At 57.6% G+C, this 19,336-nt stretch overlaps 1 protein-coding gene across 2 annotated transcripts in view; it reads left to right on the top strand.

The window, feature by feature from the left end:
- The window catches only part of PER2 (period circadian regulator 2), a 42,515-nt gene that overhangs the window by 19,698 nt on the left and 3,481 nt on the right, over positions 1–19,336 (top strand). For both annotated transcript variants that reach the window (XM_070368615.1, XM_070368616.1), the window contains 14 exons: positions 25–103; positions 2,351–2,457; positions 3,030–3,183; positions 3,392–3,500; positions 4,074–4,199; positions 4,663–4,747; positions 5,479–5,641; positions 5,728–5,852; positions 6,594–6,758; positions 7,721–7,978; positions 10,827–11,641; positions 12,991–13,177; positions 13,972–14,164; positions 15,205–15,355. In XM_070368615.1, the coding sequence (XP_070224716.1) occupies positions 25–103; positions 2,351–2,457; positions 3,030–3,183; positions 3,392–3,500; positions 4,074–4,199; positions 4,663–4,747; positions 5,479–5,641; positions 5,728–5,852; positions 6,594–6,758; positions 7,721–7,978; positions 10,827–11,641; positions 12,991–13,177; positions 13,972–14,164; positions 15,205–15,355 (2,717 nt within the window). The remainder of the gene's footprint in view (positions 1–24; positions 104–2,350; positions 2,458–3,029; positions 3,184–3,391; positions 3,501–4,073; positions 4,200–4,662; positions 4,748–5,478; positions 5,642–5,727; positions 5,853–6,593; positions 6,759–7,720; positions 7,979–10,826; positions 11,642–12,990; positions 13,178–13,971; positions 14,165–15,204; positions 15,356–19,336) is intronic.

The raw sequence follows: 19,336 nt of genomic DNA, 5'->3' as shown, positions 1-19,336 counted from the left end.
CTGTGCAAAATTCTTTTCTTTCAGCCCCTAGAATCCCTCCTGAAAAGAGAATTTTTACAACCACACATTCGCCAAATTGTCTGTTCCAGGACGTGGACCAAAGGTAAGCCAGGCAGCACCGGCCCCCTCACCCCTCAGCCAGCTCTGCCCTCCCTCTCCCGCGGGCCGGTCCCCCTCACCCCCCAGCCAGCTCTGTCCTCCCTCTCCCGCGGGCCGGTCCCCCTCACCCCCCCCAGCCAGTCCCCCTCCCTCCCACGGGCGGTCCCACCCCCCAGCCAGCTCTCCCCTCCCTCTCCCGCTGGCCTTGGAGTCAGTGCAGTGTCCTTCACAGCAGCAGGTTCCCTGCCCCAGATAGTTTCTGTCTCATCACTGTCTTGGCAGTTACTTAAAAACTAAATAAAGCTCAATGAATTTTCGTGATTTTGATGTTGAAGCTATTTAGCTAAAGCTCAGGCTGCACGTTACGTGTAATAATCAATGAAAACACTCGACTATACATAGACAATGAAATAATTATGGAATCACACTAAAACCTCCTGAGATATGGACGCTACATAGATGAGACATGCCGGGGAGCTGGTCATCGTTCTAGTTGAGCCTGTCTTCATACCCTTGTTTAAACCTGGTTCAGAAATCGGGCGCACGCATCAGGGCTGGTGCAGCCAGTGCCAGGACTGAAGCTGAGGCACCTTGGCAGGGCCCCAGCAGAGGTGCGTCTCCAGCCTGTGGGCTACAGGCCGCCGTGGGGAGCGGCCACCACCGCACCTCTGCCCAGAGCCCTCCCGCGCTCCCCGCCTGGGTCCTCTACCCAGGGTGCTGTAGTCGGTGCCCATGGCCCTGCTGGGGTCGGGAGCACTGACCATTCTGAGGGCTCTGGGTTCACGGGCATGGCTCAGGGTCCCTGTGTGACTTCCTGAGCTCCCAGGCATGGGCATGAAGACACAAAGACTGCTGCTGCTGCTGCCAGCAGGGCTCTGGGAGAAGTCTCCTGGGAAGACCCACAGGGAGCTCGCTTGGCTTTCTGCAGGGTGTCTGTGCAGGGTCAGGCCCCCCCACCGCCTGCTCTCTGGCAGCCAGGCCCATCAGCCTCCCCAGCCCCAGGCTGCTCAGGTGTGCATGACCAGCCACCTGCAGCTTCGAGGTGCAGGTTCCAGGCCCCACCTGGCCCTGGGGGATAGGATCCTAGAGGTTGGGGCCTGGGAGCTGCATTTGTGAAACAAGCCCAGAATAGTTTTTATTCCTCCGAAAGCCTAAGCACTTCTGCCTGCAGCTGCCCCAGGCGTCCAGTCATTTGTGTGCAGGAGGCCTGGCGAGTTGGTCACCGTGGGCCAAGAGGCTGCAGACCCTGGCTCAGTAAGCCCAGCGGACAGTCCAGCCCACGGAGCCCAGGCCAGCCAGGGCTCCTTTCCCCTCCTCCTCTGCTTTCTCCTCCTCCCCTTCTGGCTAGGCCTTGACCAGGACGTGCTGTACATCCTGTCCAAAGGAAAATACCAGGCTCAGAACGTGCCCCAGGCAAGGAGGAGGAAATCAAAGAACTCCCATGAGGAAGTTCTCCCCACACAGAACAGGGAGGCTTTGCTCTAAGGAAAGAACAAGCTGCTCCACGTGAGCAGAAGTCAGCTTGAGAAACAGCTGCTGGGATGAAAGGGAGACCGGCCTGCTGAGAAGGGAGACATTCCACTCGGAACAGGAGCTGAGCCACCAGAGGGTGCTGGACTCAAGAGCGGGCGGGACACTCAAGGGGACGGGACTCACAGAGGCAGAAGGAGGGACTACAGTCCAGTGTAAAACGTTGCCCAGAAAGCAAAGCAGCTGCACCCAGGGAAGACCTGATGGGCACAGGGCAGGGTCCCAGCCGGCGACGGCGGCTCCTGGGGACCAGACACAGTGGCCACAGGTAGGGCAGGAGGAGGACGCCTGGAGCTGGGGAGATGCCCACGGGCAGGGCTGCCCTGGTCCAGGGAAACTTGCCTTAGAAAGTCCGGGTCAGGCCATGTCTGGCCAAACTCAGGACACCCTAAAAGGAAAAGCTCTTAGAAGAAAACAAAAACGTCATCATGATCGATTCTTTCAGGAAATCAGCCTCAGGTCTAAGCACTGAGCTTGTGATGGGCCCGGCCCTGTAGGGCCTGGCTTCTGGTGTCAGACCCTCAGCGATGCTCCATCCTTGGTTTGCTAATTAATGAAAAGCCTGACTGTTGCCTCATCAGCACTGGTACCCAGATGTGGTCTTTAGGGAGTTGGGAGCCAGCCTCGTTCCTGGAGATGATGGGCCAGCCGCCGCTCCTGGAGGCCGTGTTCTGGCCGGCATCCTGAGCGCGGCTGTAACCCTGTGTCGCTTGCCTTGCAGGGCCGTCCCTCTCCTGGGCTACCTGCCCCAGGACCTGATTGAGACACCCGTGCTCGTGCAGCTGCACCCCAGCGACAGGCCCCTGATGCTCGCCATCCACAAGAAGAGTAGGTCCCCTCCTCGCAGTCCTTCCGGGGGGCACAGGCAAAGCTAGTTCAGTCTGGGGGTGTCTTCCCAAGGTCAGCACCCACCAGGACCGGTCCGGGGGGCTGCGGGTGAGGGCTGTCCCACTGCCTGCCTGAGTCCTAGCGGTTGAGAGTAGCCCACCGCTTGAGTCCTCGGGGTCCCGTTTTGACTGTTGGCTGCACCAGCAGGCAGGAAGAGACGAGACAGGGTCAGCTGGTGGCGGGTGGGAGAGTAGGGTGGTCGGCCCAAGCCAGGGGAGTGGACGACCCCGGTCCTACAAGCCCACAGACACAGGCGACACTGAGTGTCCCGCTGAGGAAAGACCAGTGAGGCTCACAGGGACGTGTGTCCTAAAATCCACGAGGACACTGCTGCAGGCAGCCCCATGTGCAGCCTAAAGCAAAACAGAAGATTCAAAGCGGTGGCTTTCAAGAGGTATTGGTGTCTCCGGAGTTTGCAAATGATTCCACAATTAAGTGCGTCTCCACGTGTCTTGTACCGCAAGCACCAGCTGCATCTGTTCACATCCCCAACTCTCTTCTCCCTCTCGTAGTTGTGCAGTCCGGGGGCCAGCCCTTCGACTACTCCCCTCTCCGGTTCCGCGCCCGAAACGGGGAGTACATCACGCTGGACACCAGCTGGTCAAGCTTCATCAATCCCTGGAGCAGGAAGATCTCCTTCATCATTGGGAGGCACAGAGTGAGGCTGTGAGTGCCCCCAGGGCCGGGCCGGGGAGCTGGGAGGGGCCGACCCAGGCCACCTCCCACCACGCACCCGCCCCCAGGGGGTGGGGTCTCCCCCAGGTGGACGGGGAGTGGGAGGAGGGAGTGGGGAGCAGGCAGGTGGCAGCCCAGGGGGTCTGCAGGGAGGCAGAGGCAGGGGCCCAACTCACAGAGACGGATGGAAACCCTACAGGGGGCCTCTGAACGAGGACGTGTTCTCTGCCCCGCCGGGTCTGGAGGAAAAGGCCCCGCAGCCCGGTGTCCAGGAGCTCACAGAGCAGATCCACCGGCTGCTGCTGCAGGTGCGTGCGCTGACCCCGCCCCGCTAGACAGCCCAGAGCCGCCCCCAGGCCGGGGTCCGCCCCCCCTCCCCAGGCCCTTTTCCTGTTTCCAGCACCACCCTGCACCCTCCTGCTGGTGTCCACAACTCGCAGCCCTGGGCCAGCGGCTGGAGGGTGTGGTCCCCAAGGATGGAGGCGGGTGGGGGCGTCCCTCCAGCTCTGGAAGCAGAGCTAGCCCCAGGGGACTGGAGAAGCCTCCGGTCCTTAGGGACACAGCCCTCAGGAAGAATTCCTGTGAGCACATGGGCCCTGGGGGAAAACTTCCTGCTTCTCGGTTCCCAGGGGCTGGGGGTACTGTCAGACACCTTGTTTTGTCTCTGAACCCCGTGGCCATGGATTCCCTGGGGACTGGGATCCAGGCCTGGCCCCATGACTGGAAGCGGGGAGCCCACCACCGCCAGACCCTGGGTCCAAGCCCGGCCCCACCTGGTGCCCAGCGAGGGCCACCCCCGCAGAGCAGGTCTCGGCCTCTCTGAGACTCGGTGGGGGGCCACGCCCCACCTGTCCAGACTCCTCCGGCCACTGTCTCCGCAGCCCGTGCCCCACAGCGGCTCCAGCGGCTACGGGAGCCTGGGCAGCAACGGGTCCCACGAGCATCTCATGAGCCAGACCTCCTCCAGCGACAGCGCCGGCCAGGAGGACCCCCGCCGGAGGAGAGCTGTACGTGCCCCACGGTCCCCCTCTGCCCATCGCCTGTGCCACGGGTGACTGTGCACTCTGAGACGAGTCCTCTCTGGGGCCAAGCCTGTCTGACCTCAGCTGCTTCTGGCTGCTCTAAACTCGGCTCACCTGGGACTCACTCTCTAGCCGTGAAAGGGTGGGAGCAGCTGCAAGCTGTGGCTACAGGTTTGGGTGAGAACTAGTTAAAGCAGGCAAACCAGACAAAAGTGAAGATCAAACTGTAGGATTAGGGTTAGAAAGAAAGAGTAGCCTAACGTTCACTTTATTTCTTATAATTCTTCAGAATTGTAAAATCTGCTTTGTTTGGGTCTCAGATCTTGTATAGAACTTGCTTCTCTGTTGCTGGGTTGGTTGGGCTTTTCTCTTTCTCAGCCTGTAGGGCACAGGTTGCAGGGTCTCCTGGGGTGAATAATGTGTTCATTTGTTTTTGTTTTTCTTCAAGGAAACTTGTAAAAATGGTAACAAGGCCAAAAGCAAAAGTCACTACCCTGATGAATCTGGAGAACAAAAGAGCAAGCCTGCTTCAGGTACCAAATGATCCAGCATTTCCTTAGCGAGGCTTCAGTGTGGCGAGACGGGGAGGCGGGTGTGACTCAAACTCTGGACGCAGGGAATTTCCCCTTCAAGTTGGGCTGTTTGCTTCCGTGCTGACACAGGGCTCGGCCTGGGGTCCACAACACAGCCCCTGTCCAGGGGGCCTTGCCCCTGGAGGCCCACGAGGTGTGGCCAGGTGGGCCTCTGCCCCACGACCCCCTGGTCCCGCTCTGCAGAGTGGCCCTGAGTCACGTGAGCAGACACTTGTCCGAGGGCTGCCAGCTGTCCCGTGGACGGTCCAGCCCCAGCTGTCTGAGGTGGGGGTGCCGGCTCTGCTCCGGGCACCCCCCCTGCACCCCAGGCCGGATCCCGCTCATCATGTGGCAAGTCACATTGGAAGAGACCAACCCTTCCAAGGCCAGGAATGTTGATGGACCACAAAGCTCATGTGATCTTCAGGGGTTCAAGTAGGAACTGGCCTTTCCCACTGCTGAGTCCCTGAACCTGGGGACAGCCCAGACCGAGTGGGACGAGAGAGCTCCCTCCGCTGGCCCGGCGGGCTGGCCTGACTCCCAGGCTGGCCCCGGGGTCTCTGCACCTGTGAGGCACATGCTGAGCCTGGCCTTACGTTTCAGTAGAATTAAAATGCTCTGTAACCTTACAGTGGGGGAAACACTGGGGGAAACGGGTATTAACGGAAAGAAGGATGTTGTCGTTGCTCCAGAAATGCAGAGCGGTTCCCCGACTCCGATGAAAGCTGCTGCGGCTGTGGAGAAGGACAGCTCTGGGGCCAGCCTGCCCGAGGCCACCCCTCCCGAGGAGCTGGCCTGCAGGGACCCGCCGGCCGGCTCCTACCAGCAGATCAGCTGCCTGGACAGCGTCATCAGGTGCGGCCCTTCTGGCCTCCCTCCCCGCCAGCGGCACCCACAGTCGGGCTCTCGGTTACATGAAGCCCTTTCCGACCTGCCCGCAGGTACCTGGAGAGCTGCAGCGAGGCAGCCACCCTGAAGAGGAAGTGTGAGTTCCCTGCGAGCCTCCCCACGCCCCAGGCCAGCGACAAACGCCAGGCCCTCGCGGGCCCTGGGCCACACGCCACAGGTACTGCGTCTGCCTGAGCTGTGACCGCCTGGCCGCTTACCCCTCTCTCAGGACCAGGCCTTACCTGGGAGCCGGGGCCTCTTCTCCTCCCACTGTGGTTCTGAGCGGGATCAGGGACACGTGTAGGGGGTCAGCTGTTGATTAAATAACCAAAGTGGCTCAGAACCTTCTCACCAGCGGGAGGTAGAGGTGGTTCTGGACTTAGAGGACAGGATGCCCCGGGGCTGCCGGAAGCCAGGGTGTTATCAGGCGGGCCCGTTTCCGAGACGTCTCAGAGGAGGACTGGCCTCTGGGTGTCAGCGGCCCAGGAGTCAAAGGAGATTGGATGTGCAGTTATCGCCAGTGGCCCTCACCAGGACCACAGGCAGGGTCTCCACTGCTGATGGAAGCCCGGGTGACGGGTGGAGCTTACCCTAGCCCACGGGGGGAGCCCAGCTGCTTGCCTGCCCTCAGCAGAGGGGCCCTGGCCGCAGGGGGCAGCTCCCCACAGGCCCCGCCAGAGGCCCCGAGCCCAGGCGCCTGGCTCCTCCCAGAGGACGCGGGGTACCAGGGTGCCATGGTCCCCATTCAGAGTCTCGTCTTCTCTGCCATCCCCTGAGGACACGGCATCCCCTGGCAGGGCGAGTGTGGACTTGAGCCCCCGGGTCCTGGAGTGCCCCCTCAGCCGGCCTCCGTGCTTCTTCTCCCAGCAGCTCAGCTTTATTGCGGTTTTGTGTCTGCTTCCTTTTTTCTCCTGTAAAGAGGCAGCATCGCCCTCGCCAGTGAAGAGCCGCACGGACGCGAGCGCACGCCTGCTGTCGCCGCCGCTGCCCGGCAGGGCGCAGAGCGTGGCGTCCCTCGGCAGCCAGTGCAGCTACAGCAGCACCATCGTCCACGTGGGCGACAAGAAGCTGCCGCCGGAGCTCGGTACGCGCGCCGCGTCCGGGGCCTCGGCGGGAGCGGTCCGACTCTGACGGTAGAGATTCGGAGTGTTGCCGCCCGTCCCCGGATGCTCTCTAAGTGTATCTGAGTGCAGAACACCCACGTAGCCCAGTAAGGGGCTGTCCAGGAAGTCCAGGCACGTGCCGTGTAGGGTGGAGGTGGTGACACTTGCCCCCGCCCCCGCCACACTCCGGCTCCCCCTGGGACAGGCGTCCACTCAGGTGTCAACACAGAGGGGCTTCCTGGGACCGAGCAGGGATGCCAGGACTCCCCCTTGCCTGGTGCCGAGAGAACCCCAGGGACGAGGCCCCCCGGCCTCTCGACGCCCATGGGTGGGGTGGCGAGCCTGGCCCTCCCCTGTTGGAGGACAGGAGCCAAAACAGGACAGCCAAGGGCGACACGCTGAGCTGTCCTTCAGGCCCCTAGAGGAGAACCAGCCTGAACTTGTTCTTTGCTTGGAAGAAGGGCGTGATGAGGGGGAGAGTCCACGTCAGAGGGTCAGTGGCCGGCCCCCCTCAGGATGGCCCGCAGACCCACAGCCCCATCCCGCCTGTCCCCGCGGTTCTGCTGACCACACTGTTGGGCCCATGGTCCTAGGCCAGGACAGGGCCGGGCACGTCCTGTGCTCTGAAAGCCCAAGACAGCCTGGAGTGTCTTCAGCGTCAGACGCTGAAACCCCAGGTGCCCCCAGGTTGGAGGACGGATCAGTTAGAGGGCGGGTTCCGGAGCCCCCACGCGACGCGGCTGCGTGTCCCCGCCTGTTGCCTTTCTTGGTAGCCTTCTCAGAAAGCTGAGCAGACGCGTCTCGAACGTCAGCCCCTGCTGTGGGCGTCGTGCGGGAGTCTTCTGTGGGAGACTCTGTCCTTTGTGGGAGCGGTGCGCGTTTTCTCAGCTGTCCTCGGGCAGCAGGGCCCCTGTGGATGAGAGCTCCACGTCTGCTGTTCCAGAGCCGCTGGGAGATGCTGCTGCAAGCAGGCCCGAGTCTCTGGAGTGCCCGGCGGGCCCCGCGCTGCCCTGCGGCCTCAGCCAGGACCAGGAGGCCTTCCGGAAGCTGGGCCTCACCAAGGAGGTGCTGGCCGCCCACACCCAGAAGGAGGAACAGAGCTTCCTGCTGCGGTTCCGGGAAATCAGGAAACTCCACGTTTTCCAGTCTCGCTGCCATCATTATCTGCAAGAAAGGTCCAAGGGGCACTTGAGCAGCAGAAGTAAGTGGTGACGTCTGAACGAAAAGTGGGTTTTGTCGTTGCTGTTGTTTTTAACTTAGCTCTTAACGCTGCTGCGTCCCATGCTGCTTTCAGATGGGGAGCACCCCTGGTCAGGACACATGCGTTTGTAAGATGCTGTTGGAGCTTAAGCAGTGACACTCTTGGGGATGTCACCTGCGTTCCCAAGGGAACCGTGCTATAAACAGTGGTGACAGGCCCAGTTCACCCCTGTGGAGCACAGGGCCAGGTGACTGCCCTCCTGCCTTGCCAGGCGTTCCCTGCCTGGGTGACCCCAGCCCCCTTCCCTCCCTCAGAGAACCAGGTGGGCGAATTCACCACCCAGGGAAGGAGCATCTGACGTCAGGCTCCTAAGGAAGCAGGGATCCCAGATGATGCTGCAGGAAGAAAGGGCGCCCGTTCTCCCCAGAACGCACACCCTCCTGGCGGGTTGGCCTTGCCACTGGGCTGTAGACTCCAGGGCCAGACAGAGCACGGAGGGTGTGAAGAGCCAACACGGGGCTGCGGTGGAGCAGGCTGGCTTCCTCGCCCCTCACCTGGTCCAGGAGCCGGGCTCCCAACCCCCAACCGCCTTCCTGGGCCCTGTGGTCAGGGCCAAGCTGGTGGGAGATGCCAGCTCTCCCCTGGGCTCCAGGCCCCGAAACAAGGATCAGAGCTATGAGCCCAAGGGGCCCACACCGCAAGGGCCCAGCTCCCCTGGCCTCTGAGCAGATGTGCTGAGACGGGTGTCCCAGGAGTGAGAGGCTGCCCCTGCCCTTGAAGATTATGCCACTCCCGCTCTCCTTTCCTCCTTCCTACCTGGGCCCAGGGTTACTGAAGGCACGCAGGGAACCTCTGTGGAAATCAGGAGCCAGGGCCCCCACCACCCCCCAGCCCCAGCTTGGTGCAGAGTCCCAGCACCCTCCAGCCCCGTTGGCCCAGCAGCTTGTGTAGTGCCCATGCTGCCCAGCTGTCCCCAGCAGCCCCGCCCAGACCCAGGGATGGTGCCCCCGGAGCCCAGAACTGTAACTCCTAGTCACAGCGGGAAATAGACTCTTACAGGAAGAACACTAGGCAGACAGGCTGATGGCAGAACCTTCACCCACTTGACCATTAGCGTCAGGCCGGCCTGTCTGCTCTGGCATGTGGCACAGCTGGCAGGGGACGTCCCCACACACCCGCTGCCAGGGCCCCCGAGTTATCCTCTGTGACATTAGAAGAAAACCTGAGGTTCCTGGGGTCCCTCCCACTGCTTGTGCCCCACCCACCAGGCTCGGTGTGACCCCGCCCCCAGCCCACAGCACCCCCAGTCCCGGCCAGTGCCCAGGGGAGGTGGGGGGACATGCCCTGTGTCCCCCACACCACAGGTTGAGTCCCTGCAGCCTCCTGAGGGCGGCCCCTCTAAGCAGGTCTTGTGTCAGGGGAAGACCTGTGTGCCTTCAGCCCTTTGACTTCACAGGCGTGGACCCAGGCTCCTTTGGCAGATGAACCAGGAAACATCTCTTCTTAAAAGCGATTTCTTAAAAACATCTCTTTTTAAAAGCTTGTAAAGTTGAGATATGAGGTTAGATGAGATCAGTGGTTCTGCCTTTCAGTTCATTTCAGTCCCTCAGTCGTGTCTCTTTGCGACCCCATGAACTGCAGCACGCCAGGCCTCCCTGTCCATCACCAACTCCCAGAGTTTACCCAACCTCATCTCCATTGAGTCAGTGATGCCATCCATCCATCTCATTTTCTGTCGTCCCCTTCTCCTCCTGCCTTCAATCGTTCCCAGCATCAAGGTCTTTTCAAATGAGTCAGCTCTTCACATCAGGTGGCCAAAGTATTGGAGTTTCAGCTTCAGCATCAGTCCTTCCAATGAACACTCAGGACTGATCTCCTTTAGGATGGACTGGTTGGATCTCCTTGCTGTTCAAGGGACTCTCAAGAATCTTCTCCAGCACCACAGTTCAAAAGCATCAAGTCTTCGGCACTCAGCTTTCTTTATAGTCCAACTCTCACATCCATATGTGACCACTGGAAAAACCATAGCTTTGACTAGACTGACCTTTGTTGGCCAAGTAATGTCTCTGCTTTTTAATATACTGTCTAGGTTGGTCATAGCTTTTTTTCCAAGAAGCAAGAATCTTTTAATTTCATGGCTGCAGTCACCATCTGCAGTGATTTTGGAATCCAAAAAAAGAAAGTCTGACACTGTTTCCACTGTTTCCCCATCTATTTGCCATGAAGTGATGGGACCAGATGCCATGATCTTAGTTTTCTGAATGTTGAGTTTTAACCCCACTTTTCACTCTCTTCTTTCACTTTCATCAAGAGGATCTTTAGTTCTTCTTTGCTTTCTGCCATAATAGTGGTGTCATCTGCATATCTGAGGTTGTTGATATTTCTCCTGGCAATCTTGATTCCCGCTTGTGATTCATCCAGCTCAACATTTTGCATGATGTATTCTGCATAGAAGTTAAATAAGCAGGGCGACAATATACAGCCTTGAGGTACTCCTTCCCAATTTGGAACCAGTCCAATTGTTCCATGTCCAGTTCTGACTGTTGCTTCGTGACCTGCATACAGGTTTCTCAGGAGGCAGGTCAGGTGATCTGGTATTCCGAAGTCTTTAAGGATTTTCCACAGTTTGTTGTGATTCACACAGTCAAAAGTTTTAGTATAGTCAATGAAGTGGATGTTTTCCTGGAATTTCCTTGCCTTCTCTATGATCCAGCGAACATTGGCAATTTGGTTTCTGGTTTCTCTGCCTTTTCTAAACCCAGCTTTTATATTTGGAAATTCTTGGTTCATGTACTGCTGAAGCCTAGCTTGAAGGATTTTAACTCTCATGGTGTCCCTATTATTTTAGCTGCTCCCGGACTAAGAAATACCCCTGGAATAGACTCCTCTTGGAAAAAAACCGGAAAAAACCGAAAACTGAAGTCCAAACGTGTCAAGCCTCACGACTCCTCTGGCAGCACCGGGTCTGGGGGGCCGGCGCCCCAGCGCCCCCCACTGGTTGGCCTGAACACCACGGCCTGGTCCCTGTCGGACACGTCACAGTCCAGCTGCCCAGCGATGCCCTTCCCTGGCCCGGTGCCAGCCTACTCCCTGCCCTTGTTTCCAGCCCCGGGAATAGTGACCGCACCAGGGACCGTGGCCACAGGGTCCGGGGCTGCCCACACCGACCTCGCGGTGCCCGTGGATGCCCAGCAGGTGCTCAGGGTCCATCCCCCACCGTTCGCCAGCCCCTTGGCCCCGGTCATGGCGTTGGTCTTACCCGGCTGCTCCTTCTCCCCAGTGACCCCAGCCTTGCCCCCAGCCTTCTTCCCAGGCCAGCTGAACTTTGTGTCTGAGATGCCTCCTGCCTCACAGCCTGAGTTCTTCCCCGATCGGACCTCAACCCCCAAACAGCCACGCCCGTGTGCCCCGGCGGAGCGAGGGCCGCCCGCGTTGCACGTGGCCACCCCAGGAACCCCGCCCCTGGCCGCCGGGCCCCCAGACAGGACCTCCCCGGCGCTCTTCCAGTCCCGCGGAAGCTCACCGCTGCAGCTCAACCTGATGCAGCTGGAGGAGGCCCCTGAGGGCACCGCGGCAGCCACAGGAGCTGTGGGGACCATGGGTGCAGGCACCGACTGCAAGCCTGGCTCGTCCTGGGACTGGCAGCCCAAGTCACCTCCGACCGTAAGCACCTCCTGATGCCCTTTGTCTAAAGCAGGTGGCAAACTCGGGTACCTGGGTGGGCTATGCACCCCCTCATGCCTGACGCGAGTGGTCCCCACACCGTGGTTCTGCCAAACTGCTTCAGTTTGGACACAGATCCGTGTGCCAGAAGTGAGCACGTTCCCAAGGCCCCGTCACAGTAGACCTGTGACTCTAACCATCCTGGGACCTGAAAAGAGAGAGATGGCCGGCAGATGCGGTGTCCAGACGGCCACAGGGACTTCATAACGTAGCGTCAGGGGCCTCCGGGCGTTAGGTGGATACTTCGAGGATGAAGCCATCAGGTTAAACGCCAGAGCAGAGGCTCCTTGGAGGGGGGCTGGCAGCAGAGGGCCTCTGGTGGAGGACTGGAGCCGGAGGGAGCTGGGAATCGGTGCTCCCAGTGCCCGTCCTCCCAGGTCTTGAGGACACAGGCGTGCATGCTTCCTTGGTTCATGAAACGGCAATGTGACTTCCAGCTCACGCGTCTGTGTCCTGAGAGCCGAGACAGGGCTCTCCGTGAGCCATCCCCCCACACCCAGCCTGTGTCCAAGGCAGGGCCACCTGGGTTCCCACCCTCCGCCTGTGTCCAAGGCAGGGCCACCTGGGTTCCCACCCTCCGCCTGTGTCCAAGGCAGGGCCACCTGGGTTCCCACCCTCCGCCTGTGTCCAAGGCAGGGCCACCTGGGTTCCCACCCCGGCCTGTGTCCAAGGCAGGGCCACCTGGGTTCCCACCCCCGCCTGTGTCCAAGGCAGGGCCACCTGGGTTCCCACCCCCGCCTGTGTCCAAGGCAGGGCCACCTGGGTTCCCACCCCGGCCTGTGTCCAAGGCAAGGCCACGTGGGTTCCCTCCCGCCTGTGCTCTGGGAGAGGAGGTGGGGACAGGGCCCCCCAGCACCTCTGCTGCCCGCCTGGCCTGCAGTCTGGTTCTGAGGACTGGCAGACTGGGCCCTCACAGGCCGGGTCCCTGGTGCCCCCGGCTGGCCCTGCTCTCGGGGTGCAGGAGGCAGAGCCCGCCGCAGGGAGGGGCGCCTTTGGGTGCTGTCGAGGCATGCTTCTGCCTCTGTGTCCACTCGGTGGAGAAATAAGTATAAGGCTGGATCCCCGCTGGGGCTCCAGGAGCCACCATCTCTCAAGGAACTCTCCCAAAATGGAATCTAATCAAACTTCATCCTTTCCACCTCCGAGAAGCAGGTTGGGTTCTGGGAACCCATGGGTCTGTGCCCATGGCCCATGGAGGAGGGGCCAGTGGTCTGAGGAGCCTCCGTCCCCTCCCCCAGCCCCACTTTGCGTGGAGACCTGACTGGATGTCCCCTCCCTGTCCCCCAAAGTGCAAGGAGCCAGCAGATGCCCCAAACAGCGACGCCCTGTCCTCGTCCAGCGGTCTGCTCCGCCTGCTGCTGCATGGGGACCTCTGCTCGGCCACGGGCTCTGCACTTGCCAGGAGCCAGGCCTCTGCCACCTCCTGTTCCCTGGGCTCAGGTTCCCTGGGCTGCGATGCGTCCGGAAGCAGGCCAGGTATGTGGGGGGGTGCCGGGACACCTGAGTGGCGTGGGGGGCGCAGTTGACGTGTGTTTGGAAGACCCCCACGTGACACACCTGGGTATCCTTGGCTTCTGCATCCAAGGGCACCAGTCACCCCAGAGCCTCAGGCTGCCGCGTTCAGGGCCCAGCGTCAGGGTCCTGACTGGGCAGCTTGCGGCTGCACCCCGAGCGGCTCCTCGCAGCCTCACATGCGCCACGGGGCTCCTCCTCCTGCCCTGTGGCCAGACCCGGTTCCCTCTGTCACCTGTTACTCCCCGTGTCGGTGGGCGCAGCAGGCCCTGCACCCCTGTCCCTGGCTGGGCCTTCCCTGGAGCCCCCCACGTGTGCCGGGAGGGCAGGCAGTGCTGCACTGTCCTGAGTGGCTCCCCTGGCGGGCGCCAGCGTATAACCTCGGGCAGTACTGGCCAGGGTGGTGCAGTGTAGCCCAGAGCTGCCCTGCGGGAGCAACACACAGACATGTCCCCAGGCTGTAAGTGCCCCGCTTCCCTCACCTGGGCAGGGCCCCCTTCCCCTGGGAGGCCAGGGAGGGGAGAGCACGGCCTCTTAGATGGGGGCCCCGCCTGGACTCCCCCGGCTTCGCCAGCAGAGAGTCACCTCCGTGGTTCCTGCTGATACCCGGTCTTTAAATGATTTTTAAATTATCATCCAGACAATTGGACTGTTGGAAAAGCAGAAGGGACAATCCCCCGACACACGCGGTAGCTGCCCTCCCCTTACAGGGCCGACTTGAGTTCGAGGTCGTGACCTGGGCACTCTGTGTTTTAAAGGCAGCAGCCACACGAGTCACACCAGCAGGTATTTCGGAAGCTCGGACTCTTCGGAGAATAACCCCGGAGCAGCAGTGAGGGCAGCAGTGGGCGGGCCTGAGCGCCTGCTCAGGTGTGTCCTGCAAGACCCCGTCTGGCTGCTGGCGGCCGACACGGACGACAGCGTCAGGATGACCTACCAGATGCCTGCACGGTAACCGCTCGCCCCTCCTGGGAGCGTGTGAGGCTGGGCTCAGATCCCCCCTAACTGTGAGGCCTTACCTCAGATGGAGTGGGGGGCACCACTAGAAGGGGCCCCTCCAGGTGGCTGGCGGCCGCACGGAGCCCTTCGGAGGCCCTGCTCCCGGCCTCCAGGACCACTGCTCCAGGGACCCTCACGGCTGTCACGTGCCGTGTACAGCACTTGTGCCTGTGTCGTCTCTTGTGCTCTGCTGCCAGTAACCCTGTGTGGTCAGTGGTGTGCGTGTGTGTGTGTCTGTCTGTCTGTCTGTCTCAGAGATGCAGAAACCAAGAGTCGAGGTGGGTGACTGTCCCAGGCCACCAGCTGCTCTTTAGGGAGCCTGGTCTGTGCCTCAGCTCTGACCACTCCAAGGAACCGGGAACCCATTAGGGTCCCTGACCCTGTGCAGTGCCCCCTCGGTGGGGGTGATTAACCCCGAGGCTCAGAACAGCCAGGGCTCTGGGCCAGGCCAGCCTGGGGCTCCGTCTCCAGGGCACGCCAGGGTAGCAGGTGGCAGGGAGGGCTTGTCTACTCTCCACCTCACTGGTGAGAAGCTCCCAGGCGCAGAAACAAGTGTCTGCAGGTACCCAGCTCCTGTGGCTGATCTAAACTAAAATTAAAACCAGAACTTGGTGTATCATTTTCATAGAAAAACTGCAGATTATTTACTAGAGAGATTGTAACCTCAAATAGGGAAATTTAAGTGGAAAGGAAAGTTAAACAAAATCATCTAAAATTGCATGAGTAGGACTTCCCTGGGGTCCAGTGGTGAAGACCCCACACTTCGCTTGCAGGGGCCACAGGTTCCGTCCCTCATCAGGGAAGATCCTCTATGCTGAGGAGCGTGGCAAAAAAAAAAAAAAAAAAAAAAATTACGTTAGGATAAATTAACCAATTAAAATAAAATTACGTGAATAATACTGGACATGTTGGTAGAAAATGAGCATATACTTTAAAAAGAGATAACCCTTGAGGCATCCTAAAACTTCCGTGTTTCTCAATCTTTCGTAAAGAGACTTAGATACAGTCCTGCAGGAGGACAGGGAAAAGCTGAAGGCGCTGCAGAGGCTCCAGCCCAGGTTCACGGACGCGCAGAAGCAGGAGCTGCAGGACGTCCACCCATGGATGCGGTTGGGCGGCGTGCCCACGGCCATCGACGTGGCGGTAAGCTCTGGGACACAGCACTTCCTGACAAGGCGTTCAGAGGTGCTGTGATGAGAACGCTGGGCACTATCTCTGCATCTGTTTTGTACATTTAAAACTTTGAAGATTAAATAAGAGCATTAAAAAAAAAAAAAAAAACCCATGACACTGTTAGATGTCCTTCAAAGAACTTCCTTCCAGTGGCTTTTCAATGCTGTTTCCAAAAAGGTCTCCAGAATGTCTAATCTCAAGCACATGCTGAAATTTGAAAATCTTTTGAGTTGTCTTCACAATTAGAACACAGACCACTTCTTCTATCCTAAACCCTCAACATCCATGTAGACCATAAGAAGCAGAGGACAGCAAGCCCTCCTCCCACTCTGAGCGGCTGCCCCCGGCACTGTCTGTTCCTTCTTGAGGGTGTCTCTGTACCCCAGCTCCCTTCCCCTGCTCACTTCCCCAGTATGGACACAGCCAGGCTCCGGGGTGCCCGGCCTTCTCTACGCACACCGCCTTAGCATGGTCAGCTCCCGCCTCCACGTGGGAAGCGGCATCTACACACCAAGCCCTGCCAGCATCCACCTCTGAGGAACTTGCCGGGTTTGCCCAGAGACGACCTGCCCAGCCACTCTTCCCGCCCAGTTAGTTCAGTTCAGTCGCTCAGTCTTGTCCGACTCTTTGCAACCCCATGAATCGCAGCACACCAGGCCTCCCTGTCCATCACCAGCTCCCGGACTTCACCCAGACTCACGTCCATCGAGTCAGTGATGCCATCCAGCCATCTCATCCTCTGTCGTCCCCTTCTCCTCCTGCCCTCAATCCCTCCCAGCATCAGAGTCTTTTCCAATGAGTCAACTCTTTGCATGAGGTGGCCAAAGTACTGGAGTTTCAGCTTTAGCATCATTCCTTCCAAAGAAATCCCAGGGCTGATCTCCTTCAGAATGGACTGGTTGGATCTCCTTGCAGTCCAAGGGACTCTCAAGAGTCTTCTCCAACACCACAGTTCAAAAGCATCAATTCTTCGGCGCTCAGCCTTCTTCACAGTCCAACTCTCACATCCATACAACCACAGGAAAAACCATAGCCTTGACTAGACGAACCTTTGTTGGCAAGGTAATGTCTCTGCTTTTGAATATGCTATCTAGGTTGGTCATAACTTTCCTTCCAAGGAGTAAGCGTCTTTTAATTTCATGGCTGCAGTCACCATCCACAGTGATTTTGGAGCCCAAAAAAATAAAGTCTGACACTGTTTCCACTGTTTCCCCATCTATTTCCCATGAAGTGATGGGACCAGATGCCATGATCTTCGTTTTCTGAACGTTGAGCTTTAAGCCAACTTTTTCACTCTCCACTTTCACTTTCATCAAGAGGCTTTTTAGTTCCTCTTCACTTTCTGCAATAAGGGTGGTGTCATCTGCACATCTGAGGTGATTGATATTTCTCCCGGCAATCTTGATTCCAGCTTGTGCTTCTTCCAGTCCAGCGTTTCTCATGATGTACTCTGCATATAAGTTAAATAAGCAGGGTGACAATATCTAGCCTTGACATACTCCTTTTCCTATTTGGAACCAGTCTGTTGTTCCATGTCCAGTTCTAACTGTTGCTTCCTGACCTGCATGCAGATTTCTCAAGAGGCAGGTCAGGTGGTCTGGTATTCCCATCTCTTTCGGAATTTTCCACAGTTTATTGTGATCCACACAGTCAAAGGCTTTGGCATAGTCAATAAAGCAGAAATAGATGTTTTTCTGGAACTCTCTTGCTTTTTCAATGATCCAGCAGATGTTGGCAATTTGATCTCTGGTTCCTCTGCCTTTTCTAAAACCAGCTTGAACATCAGGAAGTTCACGGTTCACATATTGCTGAAGCCTGGCTTGGAGAATTTTGAGCATCTCTTTACTAGTGTGTGAGATGAGTGCAATTGTGCGATAGTTTGAGCATTCTTCGGCATTGCCTTTCTTTGGGATTGGAATGAAAACTGACCTTTTCCAGTCCTGTGGCCACTGCTGAGTTTTCCAGATTTGCTGGCATATTGAGTGCAGCACTTTCACAGCATCATCTTTCAGGATTTGAAATAGCTCAACTGGAATTCCATCACCTCCACCAGCTTTGTTCGTAGTGATGCTTTCTAAGGCCCGCTTGACTTCACATTCCAGGATGTCTGGCTCTAAGTCAGTGATCACACCATCGTGATTATCTGGGTCATGAAGATCTTTTTTGTACAGTTCTTCTGTGTATTCTTGCAACCTCTTCTTAATATCTTCTGCTTCTGTTAGGTCCATACCATTTCTGTCCTTTATCGAGCCCATCTTTGCATGAAATGTTCCCTTGGTATCTCTGATTTTCTTGAAGAGATCCCTAGTCTTTCCCATTCTGTTGTTTTCCTCTATTTCTTTGCATTGATCGCTGAAGAAGGCTTTCTTATATCTTCTTGCTATTCTTTGGAACTCTGCATTCAGATGCTTCTATCTTTCCTTTTCTCCTTTGCTTTTCACTTCTCTTCTTTTCACAGCTATTTGTAAGGCCTCCCCAGACAGCCATTTTGCTTTTTTGCATTTCTTTTCCATAGGGATGGTCTTGATCCCTGTCTCCTGTACAATGTCACGAACCTCATTCCATAGTTCATCAGGCACTCTATCTATCAGATCTAGGCCCTTAAATCTATTTCTCACTTCCACTGGATAATCATAAGGGATTTGATTTAGGTCATACCTGAAAGGCCTAGTGGTTTTCCCTACTTTCTTCAATTTAAGTCTGAATTTGGCAATAAGGAATTCATGATCTGAGCCACAGTCAGCTCCTGGTCTTGTTTTTGCTGACTGTATAGAGCTTCTCCATCTTTGGCTGCAAAGAATATAATCAATCTGATTTCGGTGTTGACCATCTGGTGATGTCCATGTGTAGAGTCTTCTCTTGTGTTGTTGGAAGAGGGTGTTTGTTATGACCAGTGCATTTTCTTGGCAAAACTCTATTAGCCTTTGCCCTGCTTCATTCCGTATTCCAGGGCCAAATTTGCCTGTTACTCCAGGTGTTTCTTGACTTCCTACTTTTGCATTCCAGTCCCCTATAATGAAAAGGACATCTTTTTTGGGTGTTAGTTCTAAAAGGTCTTGTAGGTCTTCATAGAACCGTTCAACTTCAGCTTCTTCATCGTTACTGGTTGGGGCATAGACTTGGATTATTGTGATATTGAATGGTTTGCCTTGGAAACGAACAGAGATCATTCTGTCATTTTGAGATTGCATCCAAGTACTGCATTTCGGACTCTTTTGTTGAGCATGATGGCTACTCCATTTCTTCTGAGGGATTCTGGCCCGCAGTAGTAGATATAATGGTCATCTGAGTTAAATTCACCCATTCCAGTCCATTTTAGTTCGCTGATTCCTAGAATGTCGACATTCACTCTTGCCGTCTCTTGTTTGACCACTTCCAATTTGCCTTGATTCATGGACCTGACATTCCAGGTTCCTATGCAATATTGCTCTTTACAGCATCTTCCCGCCCACTCCAGGGCAACTCTGTGCCACCCCACTTGCTCAGACCATGGGCCTGGACTCCCCTCCTCTCATACCCTCATCCAGTCCACCGGCAGGGCACGCTGGCCTGACCTTCCAGGGGGATGGAAAGCAGCCGCTCCCCATCGCCTCCAGCCGCTGCTTCAGTGGGACTGTCAGCTGCCTTCTGCTCCCCAGCCCTGGGCCCACCCGGGGTCTCCAACCCATGATCACAGGCAGAGGAAAGTGCCATGAAGCCGTTAAACTGTGTCGCCCCCTCCCCACAACCCCCATCCCCCTGCATTCCCTCCTCTCTGGCTATTCCCTGAAGACCACCACGAGGCTCCTGCCCCAGGCCTTTGTGCCTGCCCTGCCCTCTGCTTGGGATCCCCCTCCTCACACTGACACGCGGCTCGCTCTGGCCTCCTTGTCTTTCTGCTCACAGTTGTGTTATTGATCTACCATCACTGTGTGTGTATGTCGCTCAGTCGTGTCCGACTCTTCTGTGACC

Source organism: Bos mutus, chromosome 3 (assembly GCF_027580195.1).
Source record: "Bos mutus isolate GX-2022 chromosome 3, NWIPB_WYAK_1.1, whole genome shotgun sequence".
NCBI lineage: Eukaryota > Metazoa > Chordata > Mammalia > Artiodactyla > Bovidae > Bos > Bos mutus.
The sequence above is the reverse complement of the archived record's forward strand: the minus strand, read 5'-3'. Positions and strand labels throughout refer to the sequence as shown.